The sequence below is a fragment of the Labeo rohita genome, chromosome 7 (assembly GCF_022985175.1).
Source record: "Labeo rohita strain BAU-BD-2019 chromosome 7, IGBB_LRoh.1.0, whole genome shotgun sequence".
NCBI lineage: Eukaryota > Metazoa > Chordata > Actinopteri > Cypriniformes > Cyprinidae > Labeo > Labeo rohita.
The window spans coordinates 42143867-42155130 of NC_066875.1; the positions used below are offsets into that span (position 1 = coordinate 42143867).

The 11264-nt window shown below is 34.5% G+C and overlaps 1 protein-coding gene across 6 annotated transcripts in view; it reads left to right on the forward strand.

Moving 5' to 3' along the window:
* Positions 1-11264, forward strand: part of LOC127167991 (A-kinase anchor protein 13) — a 97295-nt gene that overhangs the window by 15920 nt on the left and 70111 nt on the right. For all 6 annotated transcript variants that reach the window (XM_051114438.1, XM_051114436.1, XM_051114439.1 and 3 more), the window contains exons 3-5: positions 114-270; positions 5176-5463; positions 9646-9829. In XM_051114438.1, the coding sequence (XP_050970395.1) occupies positions 114-270; positions 5176-5463; positions 9646-9829 (629 nt within the window). The remainder of the gene's footprint in view (positions 1-113; positions 271-5175; positions 5464-9645; positions 9830-11264) is intronic.

An 11264-nucleotide genomic window follows, 5' to 3' on the forward strand; every position in this document is an offset into this window, starting at 1 on the left:
GTGGAAGCTTGAATCAGTTTGGCATTTTGTTTGTGTTCTTGCCCTAAAATATATTCAACTCTTATTCATAAGAACATATTTTTGTATTTCACACTTCTCTTTTCTTGTGTCAGGGCAAGTGTGTGCTAACAGTTCAGCTCTGCGATGAGGCGCTCGGTGAAGGAGAACAGGGGGAGGTGCAGTTCTTCCTGTTGTTCACTGGCTCTGCTCAGAGACATCTTACCAGCACACTGAAGGTCAACCATGCCACCCTTCAGGCTGTATGTCCAGGTGAGTGCATTATTAGGCCCTTAGATCTGTAAAGTCATAGTCAACTGCATCCTAACAATGACCTCTAAACCTGTTTTTCTGTTAAAAGAACAATTTTTTTTTTTTTATCACTTTTTTTTATCAAAAAAGATGCCATATTTAATTGTTTACCTGCATGTCATATGACTTTGACCAAAATCAGAGAAATGTTAAAGGGATAGTTCACCTAAAAATGAAAATATTGTCATTAATCACTCACCCTCGTCGTTCCAAACCTGTAAGCCCTTCGTTCATCTTTGGAACACAAATTAAGATATTTTTGATAAAATCTGAGAGCTTTCTGACCCTGGATAGATAGCAACGCAACTACCACATTCAGGACTTAGAAAGGTAGTAAGGACATCATTAAAATAGTCCTATAAATGCTGCAATGTTACTGGTTACTGGTAAGTTTTCCCTTACCCAGTACTGTAAATTTATTACATTGTTGGTGAGTTTGTTTCTTCATTAGAACCAATTTAGAGGAATGTATGTATCATTACATCACTTGCTCACCCAGTGGATCCTCTGTAGTGAATGGGTGCCATCAGAATAAGAGTCCAAACAGCTGATAAAAACCTCACAATTATCCAAATGTGACTCGAGTCCATCACTTAACATTGAGTCCGTAAATTCACATCTTATATTAAGTGAAAAGCTGCATGTTTGCAAGAAACCATCAAGGCATTTTAACCGTTCCTTATGGATAAAGTCCTCTTTCCATAATATTGTTGCAAAAACAGTCAGAAATGGTTCTGAACAAATACAGTTTATGCAAAAGTTTGGGAACCCCTTGTAGAATCTGTGAAAATGTAAATAATTTTAACAAAATAAGAGAGATCATACAAAATGCATGTTATTTTTTATTTAGTACTGTCCTGAGTAAGATATTTTGCATAAAAGATGTTTACATATGGTCCACAAGACAAAAAATTGCTGAAATTATTAAAACCCCCCCTGCAAAAGTTTGTGAACCCTTGGTTCTTAATACTGTGTGTGGTTACCTGTATGATCTACGACTTTTTTTTTTTTCTTTTTTTCACAAATAATTTACTCACCCCCTTGTCATCCAAGATGTTCATGTCTTTCTTTCTTCAGTAGTGAAGAAATTATGTTTTTTGAGGAAAGCATTTCAGGATTTTTCTCCATATAATGGACTTCACTGGTGCCCCGATTTTGAACTTCCAAATTGTAGTTTAAATGCGGCTTCGAAGGGCTCTAAATGATCCCAGCAGAGGAAGAAGGGTCTTATCTAGCGAAACCATCGGTCATTTTCCTGATTCATGATTCGTTCTTCCCGAGTCCCATTGAAGATTCGTTCAAAATAAAAGAATCGTTCAAGAACAACCCATAACTAATTCGTAGCATCGTGAACACACATCCCAGAGCCTGTGCTACATGAGCTTTTGTGCTTAAAAAGTATACAAATTTTTAAAAAAAAAAAAAAAAAAACGGATCGTTTCGCTAGATAAGACCCTTCTTCCTTGGCTGGGATCGTTTGGAGCCTTTTGAAGCTGCATTTAAACTGCATTTTGGAAGTTCAAAATCGGGGCACCAATGAAGTCCATTATATGGAGAAAAATCCTGAAATGTTTTCCTCAAAAACCATAATTTCTTTACGACTGAAGACAGAAAGACATGAACATCTTGGATGACAAGGGGGTGAGTAAATTACTTGTAAATTGCTGTTCTGGAAGTGGACTTCTCCTTTAAGAGCCAGGGGGTGAAAACCTTTTGAATTTGAAGATCAAGGTAAATTGTACTTAATTTGTCTTCCGGAAAACGTGCAAGTATCTTCTGTTGCTTCCGAAGGGCAGTACTAAATGGAAAAAAAAAATATATATTTTTCAACGAAATAAGAAAAATTTGGACATCTTCATCCTGTTCAAAAGTTTTCACCCCCCTGCTCTTAATGCATCGTGTTTCTTTCTGGGGCATCAGTGAATGTTTGAATCTTTTTTTTTTTTTTTTTTAATAGTTGTGTTTGAGTACTTCAATTGTCCTCCGTGTGAAAAGATGGATCTCAAAATTATACAGTCACTGCTGGAAAGGTTTCAAATATGCAAAAGATGCTTGAAAGCTGAAGAATCTGCAGGACCTGGAAGATTTTTCTGAAGAACAGTGCTCAGTTTAACTGTTCAGAGCAAACAATGAACAACCATCACAAAAAAAAAAAAAAAAAAAAAAAACAGTCGTAGATCAATAAGGCAACCACAAATGGTATTAAGAACCAAGGGTTCCCAAACGTATGAAGGGGGTTATTTTAATAATTTCAGCTGTTTTTTTCTCTTGTGGACTATATGTAAACATCTTTTATGTAAAATGTCTTACTCAGGACAGTACTCAATAAAAAAAAAAAATAACATGCGTTTTGTATGACCCCTCTTATTTTGATAAAATTATTCACATTTCCCAAACGTTTGCATAAAACTGTATATTGGTGGATTTTTGGACTTTATCACTGGAGGAAGCATTATTATGGATTATGGACTTATATTTTGGCCACGTAGCTTTTCAACTCACAAGACGTTAATTAATGAAGTGGTGTGGATTACATGAACGCACCTCGAAGACTGACAAGGAAGAGAAGAAATTGTTAAATAAAGTTGTTAAATTTGTTATCTTTGCACACAAAAATATTCTTGTAGCTTCATAACATTACGGTTGAACCACTGTTACTATTTTAACGCCTTTGCTACCTTTCTGGGCTTTGAACGTGTCAGTTGCTTGCTCTGGGATTTCAACAAAAATATCTTAATTTGTGTTTTGAAGATGAGCGAAGGTTTTACGGGTTTGGAACGACATGAGGGGGAGAAATTAATTACAGAATTTTAATTTTTGGCTGAACTATCCCTTTAAATGTCCAATATGAAATGAAATGAAATGAAATGTGCATCTCTGCTTACTGGCTGGTTGATCAATATTTTAAAAACACTTTACATAAAATCAAGCTACAAATGACTTCCAGCTTTCTCTGCATAAACTGGGACCAGATAAAGTAGTTTCAGTGTCTTTTAAAAAATAACACTCATCACATTTCAGGTGGATTAAGAAATTAAGTTTCACATTAACTTGTTGCCAAATATTGCAGTTGAGGAATGTGGTTGTTCACTGTGATGAATGTTTAACTGTTCATGTTCTTCTGACTGTGTATTTTGGGACTTTTTCACTTTTTTTTTGTTTACTTAGTTGGGGGAAGATGAATTGGGTGAACATGCTGCCCTCTGTCCTCTTTTTAAGAAATGTCTTTAGACAGAGTGAACGTGAAAAAGTGAACGCTCATTTTGTACAGTTTACTCATTTTGCTAATGTACATATGCATAATTTGTGGTTTAAGGTATATTTACTATCAAAGATCATCTTGTATGAATTAACCCTCATGTAAGTCCTCACAGACAGTGTTTGAGGTGGCAGCCCTTGTTCCTGTCAGCAAAACATGTTTGCTTAGTGATCCTATTAAGGACTCAGGTGGATTGAGTCGAGCTGAACACAGTGTAGCTCAGTCCTATAGGGAGAGTTCAATGGAGAAACTTTAAGTCTTTTCTTATCTCATTGTTTGAGTGATATGAATATGTATTTAGGGCTGTTTGATCTCTGAAGCGAACTCGCTCTCTATGGAGGTGTTCAGTCAGCATGAATGAATGACGTTGAGCTCAGCAATGCTTAGCCTTGTGTTTCAGTCATTATGTTCAGTGTCAGATGCCTCAGCAGTCAGTGAAGGGGATGATCCGCTGATAGAGAGAGATTACAGGGAGAGACAGAGTTTGGGTGTTTATATATGGCTTTTACATTGAAGTCAACAAGAAAACTGTCCTTGTATTTAATTACACCAGGAATAGTTCACCTAAAAATGAAAATTTGCTGCAATTTTACTCATTCTCAGGCCATGAGTTTGTTTCTTCATCAGAAATTTTGCATTACGTGACTTGCTCACCAGTGAATCCTTTGCAGTGAATGGGTGCCGTCAAAATGAGATAACAAACAGCTGATAAAAACATCACAATAATCCACACCGCTCCATCAATGTCTTGTCATGAAGTGTAAAGCTTTGTGGCCGAAATATGAGTCCATAATCTATAATAATTCTTTCCCCAGTAAAGAAAAGTCCAAAAATCCACCAACATATATTTGTTTAGAACCATTTTGACTGCTTTTGCTTGTTTTGCAGCAATATATTATGGAGAGAGGACTCATCTTTTTTTTAATTTATTTTATTTTATTTTATTTTTTTAAATTATCTGATATTTGTGATCCTGGACCATAAAACCAGTCATAAACCAGTCAATTTTTGGAAATTTAAATTTATACATAATCTTAAAGCTGAATAAATAGCTTATTAGGATAGGTTTGTTAGATAGGACAATATTTGGCTGAGATACAACTATTTGAAAATCTGAGGGTGCAAAAAAAAAAAAAAAAAAAGCTAAATGTTGAGAAAATCGCCTTTAAAGTTGTCCAGATGAAGTTCTTAGCAATTCATATTACTAATCAAAAATTAAGTTTTGTTTTGTTTTATTAAAAATAAAAATAGAAATAGCTTTCCACTGATGTATTGTTTGTTAGGATAGGACAATATTTGGCTGAGATGCAACTTTTTGAAAATCTGGAATCTTGAGGATGCAAAAAAAAAAAAAAAAAAAAAATCTAAATGTTGAGAAAATCGCCTTTAAATGTGTCCAAATGAGGTTCTTAGTTATGTAAATTTAATTTAATTTGATCTTATTTTATACAAAGCACAGCTTAGCTAATTGACTCAAATGTCTGATAACGACAAAAAAAACCTCCCCTGTCCATTTCCTTTTGACATCTCCCTTTATTAGTCATCAACGTTAGTTATTGTATTGGGTGTATTTTGACTGCTGTCATTATCATTTCCTCTCTGTACAGCTCATAACTGCTGCGAGTCAGTGCTGGTCACGCTGTGCTCATCGGGACCGGATGGTAGCATTCATACTTTGGCTACAAGGCACCTAGACTTCGTGCAGGACCTGGCCTTCGACATGGCCCAGTTCCTGGTGAGCACAGTGGGGCAGACAAACCTACTGGAAGAGGCTCTGCTACTGGACGAGCATCAAATCCCCCTGCAGGAGTGTGAAAAACTGGATCAGAGTCTGTCCCTGGCCCTCAAACATATCACGCTGCCCTCTGGATGGAGCCTGCTGGGGAATAACACACGTGAGTACAGCTTAGTGGACGATATGGCTTCGATCTGGGCTGTAAATCATAAGGTTGTAGATTCAAAAAGGTTGTAGGTTCAAGTGATCATCTGTTGGATCATGTGCAAGCCCCAGGCAGTTCTTTTGTAGTTGTTTTTTAAGGCAAGACACTCCAGGGTAAAAAATGAAGCTGATAGATATCACCATACTTTTCCAGTTAATTATTTACGTTAGGAATTGCACATGTTTTGGGAAAAAAAGTTTTCTTACTCTGGACCACAAAAGCAGTATTAAGTAGCACGTGTATGTTTGTAGCAATAGCCAAAAATACATTTTATGGGTCAAAATGATCGATTTTTCTTTTATGCCAAAAATCATTAGGATATTAAATAAAGATCATGTTCCGTGAAAATATTTTGTGGATTTCCTATCATAAATATATAAAAACTTATTTTTTTATTAGTAAAATGCATTGCTAAGAACTTAGTTTGGACAACTTTAAAGGTGATTTTTCTCAATATTTTCATTTATTTATTTTTTTTGCACCCTCAGATTTCAGATTTTCAAATAGAAAAAAACGTGTGCGATGCTTTTATCGAAGGAAAGCGAGGAAAAGAGGGAAAACTGAAATGAACTAAAAACAAACAATAGAGAACATATTGCTGTATTGTTTTTTTTTTTTTTTTTTCCTAACATTTTCTTTAGGTCTTAAAAAAAAGGTCTTAAAATGTCTTAAATTTACCCTCATAAATCCTGCAGAAACCGTGTAATTAAAAATGCAAAGATGCAAATAGATAGTTTAATAAAATACATTTTGGATGTTTTTTTTTTTTTTTTTTTTTTACTTGTATTCTTCCAAAAGCAGCTTGAAATCTCAATGGACCAGTTGGTCAGTGGAGGTCTGATTGCTGTTTATTTCTTATAAAATGAAAAAATTGCAGCTCTTTGCATCTGTTTTTTGTGGTTTTGAATGTGGCCCATTTGATTTCAGAAGTTGAGTACATCTAGTTTAATAAGTTTAGATAGGTTTAGATGTTTCACATCTGTTTACATTGTCCAGTCAGTTTTATTTACTAGCAGATTATCTCAACAATAGTTATGATGTGGTTGATCCTTTAGGGGGCGTTATAGCATTAGTGTAAATCATCAGCCTCATCATTGATTTATAACATTCTACAAAATAAATAAAATAAAGAATACAGTTTACATCCACATTTAATGCAATATCTTATGTATTATAATATAGAGCTAATAATACTTTTGTGGAGCTCTCTCAAAGTATTCTTGGCATGTGATTTCTATCTGTCTCCATTTTCTAATTTTTTCATTCTTTTTTGGATATCATTACAAGTTTAGAAGAGAATGTACTGGATGATATTCCAGAGCGTGTATCTGCAGCCAAATAAACGTCCCTAAATGACATTTCAGATCAGGTTCCAAGCAATCAGAGCAGTTCCTCTGAGTTCATAATGGTCACATGACAGTTGACAGGTCAGTTGCAGTGTGATGTTAATTACAGGTGGCAAATCTTTTTAAATATTTAATTAATTGACATTGTTTTTGGCCTGGTTCTTCTCTGCTGAATCATAGCACTTTGCCCTTGTCCTAACAAACTTGTGTGGTGAATTATTATGCTTGAAAATCAAGCTTGTGCTCTTCTCCTTTAAAACAAACATCACATTGTTTGATATTTTGTAATTCAAAGCAAAACATTGTTGCCCAAATACAAAGACATGTAGAAATATACTGTATACACACACCACTATAAAGTGTTGGGTCAGTAAATTTTTTTTTTTTTTTTTTTTTTTTTGAAATTAATACCTTTATTAAGGATGCTTTAAATTGATCAGAAATGACAGTAAAGACATTTGTAATGTTATAAAAGAGATTTGTTTTAAATAAATGCTTTTCTTTTGAACTTTCTATTCATCAAAGACCTCCTGAAAAAGAAAGTATCAGTGTTAGGTATGGGCCTGTACACTATTTAAAAAAAAAAAAAAAAAAAAAAAAAAAAAAAAAATGTTAGCTTCAAATAATTTGTTAAACCGGTTACTTAAAAATTTTTTAGTTTAGTCAACTAAAATATTCCAGTTGTCTCTTAAATGAACATTAGGTAATTTAAAATGTCAAGTTGACTAAACTAAAACAAGTTGAATTAAGTTAAAATAAATAAATAAATAAATAAATAAATATATATATATATATATATATATATATATATATATAAATAAATGTGTGTATATATATATATGTGTGTGTGTATATATATATATATATATATGTATGTATGTATATGTTTTTTACAGTGTATGAGATTTTAACGATATGATAGCCTAAAACAAAAAGTATAATGGTTTCACAGTATCACAGTAGTATTGTGGTTACAGCTGAAAAATGTGTTATTTTTAAATGTCTGGGTAAAAAACAAAAGAAAACAAAACACTTTTTCTCCCCACAATATATTTTATTCTTAAACAACACACAGAAAATTTGGAATGGTAATGTTTTTTTCTTTTTTCTTTGATCTGTTTCTCAAATGTTCGCTAAATCATGGGTTGTCCTGCAGCTTTTGATGTGGATGCTGCCCTACAAAGAAGAAAAATAAAGACTAACATGTTAATTGAACCTAAATCTGTAATTACAGTTATTTAATTTTAGTTTATCTTTTAATTACAACACTCTTGCAAAAATGTGTAATAACCCAATTCGAAGCAAAAACAAAATGGTCTGACTAGCTTTGTGAAATGATGCTACATAAAAATGCATGAATGCAACAAAAACAGAAAGTAGAGGGGCCAAATGAAATTGCAGATTTATTATCTGACAGCAGGTGGCGCTTTTGGAACAGCAGCAGTACAGAATTTCCTTAGTTATTTAGTTGTGCTGTAAACAAAGGAGCACTGCGCTTAAAGGTTGCTTTAAAATGCGTTATACAGAGATGAGATGAAAAGAATATACCATCTGAACTTTTATGAACACAGTCAGTTCCTCTGAGAAACACATTCATATGAATCCAGAAATAAATTTTTCAGGATTTTCTTTCAATATGCCAAACAGTGAATTTTGCACTTTGCGTCTTTTTTTTTACTCTGGCCTCTGTTAAAGACTTTGTAGTTGTTTGTATGGCTTATGTCATAGCAGAAATTTAATTTGCAATTAAAGGAGGACTCCACTTCCAGAACAACAATTTACAAATAGTGTACTCAACCCCTTGTCATTCAAGATGTTCATGTCTTTCTGTCTTCAGTCATAAAGAAATTATGGTTTTTGAGGAAAACATTTCAGGATTTTTCTCCATATAATGGACTTCATTGCTGCCCCGATTTTGAAATTCCAAAATGTAGTTTAAATGCAGCTTCAAAGGACTCTAAACAATCCCAGCTGAGGAAGAAGGGTCTTATCAAGCTAAACGCACAGTCATATTTTGCGGAAAATAAAAAAAATTGTATACTTTTTAAGCACAAAACCTTGTGTAGCACAGGCTCTGGGATGCGTGTCCATGATGCTACGTACTGTTGAATCACGTCGAAAGGTCACACGGAACGTAGGAGGAACTACAGATCCAGTGTTTACAAAGCGAATTCGCAAAGACTAAGTAAGTGCAATTAAGTCAAACGCAGTTTACAAACAAAAAGGCACAACGATGTTGGACGATTCTTAAGTTGTAGGAGAAAATAACATGGAGTTTTTAGCCATACTCTACCTTTTGGAGCTGGAGTACACAGGCGATGAACTTAGACGTGATTCGTAGCGTCATGAACACGCATCCCAGAGCCTGTGCTACACAAGCTTTTGTGCTTAAAGTGTACTAATTTTTATTTTTTGAGAAAAATGAGCAATCGTTTTGCTAGATAAGACCCTTCTTCCTTGGCTGGGATCATTTAGAGCCCTTTGAAGCTGCATTTAAACTACATTTTGGAAGTTAAAAATCGGGGCACCAATGAAGTCCATTATATGGAGAAAAATCTTGAAATGCTTTCCTCAAAAACTATAATTTCTTTACGACTGAAGACAGAAAGACATGAACATCTTGGATGACAAGGGGGTGCGGTAATTATTTGTAAATTGTTGTTCTGGAAGTGGACTTCTCCTTTAAATAGAATGCTAGTACTCGTAAATTAGGCCAAAAGATTAGGCCAGACAGACAATGGTTTACGTCCCTCGATTTTTCTGTTTGAACACCCTTGTTTCTCTCTTTCAGGACTGGAACCTCAAGAGACCCTCCTTCACTTCGCAGCCCGCCGCGGGCTCCTCAGAGTGGCCAGTTTTCTCCTCAAGCAGCCAGGGGCCCAAGAGGCCCTCAGCTTGTGTAACAAACAAGGGGCCACACCGGTAGTCATCGCCCAAAGCCGAGGATATACGGCACTGCTGGAGCTCTTCAACCGGTGAGTGATGTGCTTACATACACAGCCTCTTATTTACAAGAACACAACATGAAGAAGCAGGAGGTTCGGTACGTACCTCGGTTCGAGGGTCATGGTTCGATACAATTTTGGTACAACAGAAAAAAAAAAAAAACAAACATACTATGCTAGGTTTGTTTTCATTTATTTTAAACAGACAGTAGTACAAATTACAATTTTTTTTTCACGTACATGTGAAAATACGAAATATTATATCAAATGAATGTCATATATAGGCTATAAAATCTGCAGTACATATATACATACAAGGAATAAATACTTTATTTAATTTAGTTAACTGATAGACAAGGGGAAAAAAACTGTGCGACATGTAACGTAGCCTATATTTGCTGAGTTTTAGTTCAATTTTGTGACAGAAAGAAAACTCAAATGGCAGAAAGCGACATTCTATTTGTTTTTTGTTTCAGTTGATTTTGCTGGTATGAGGAAAGTTGAAGTAATCGCGCCGGTGCACACAAACACACAACTTATCAGTTCCAGGCTTCTAGCATTGCTAACTTGACAGCGCAGTTGGTACTTTATCAAAATAAAACACAGTGAACCAAACATCAGCGCGCCTGCCTCACTGTGTCACCGTTAGAACGCGACTGAAGTACAAAGTCTATAATTTACATAATAAATAATAGTTTAGCATTTGGATACGTTGCAAATATGGAAATATTATGGAATATTTGTATTTGTGCCAAATGAGAGAAATTTTGCAGAAAGTTGAAATCCGTAAGCCTTTAAAGTAACGTTATACTCCTTTGTCAGTGAGAGACGCATTCAGAATCAGTACATGGTCACTGTCTAGTGGTCTTGTTTTCAAGTGCGCAACTCCTGGGATTCGCTGTTCTTCTGTCGGCGGTTATCAAACAGAGTTCCATTACTGCGGGCTCCCCCTTCTGGATTAAGGGTGAATTGCCTGTATTCATTGTAAGGCTTCATGCACCGAACCGAGATGCCCGTACCGTGACGGTTCGGTACGAATACATGTATCGTTACACCCCTATTACTTTATAATAAAGCTATTTGATGCTTACTGTTTTTAAGCTCACTTACTATTTTAAACCTCTGTTGTTCATACAGTACTAATTAAAAGAGTCAGTGAGCAACAATGTTCTATCTGTAATTATAGGCATATTGAAGGATGTCACAAATCCTGTTTTCATTTTAATTATACAACCCAAAGATGACTTTAATATTTAATTGTTTGAAGTTTCTAGTGTTATTTTTAACTAAAACCAAAAGCATGAAAAAAAATCTTTACTTTAAATAAAATAAACACTAACTGAAATAAAATATTTAAATTTATCTTAAACTTATTTTAGCTAGTTGCATAGGCAACATTTTTGATTTTTGTTTAGTTTAACCTATAGTACTCAAATAATTAAAGCTAAAATAAAATGGATAAAAT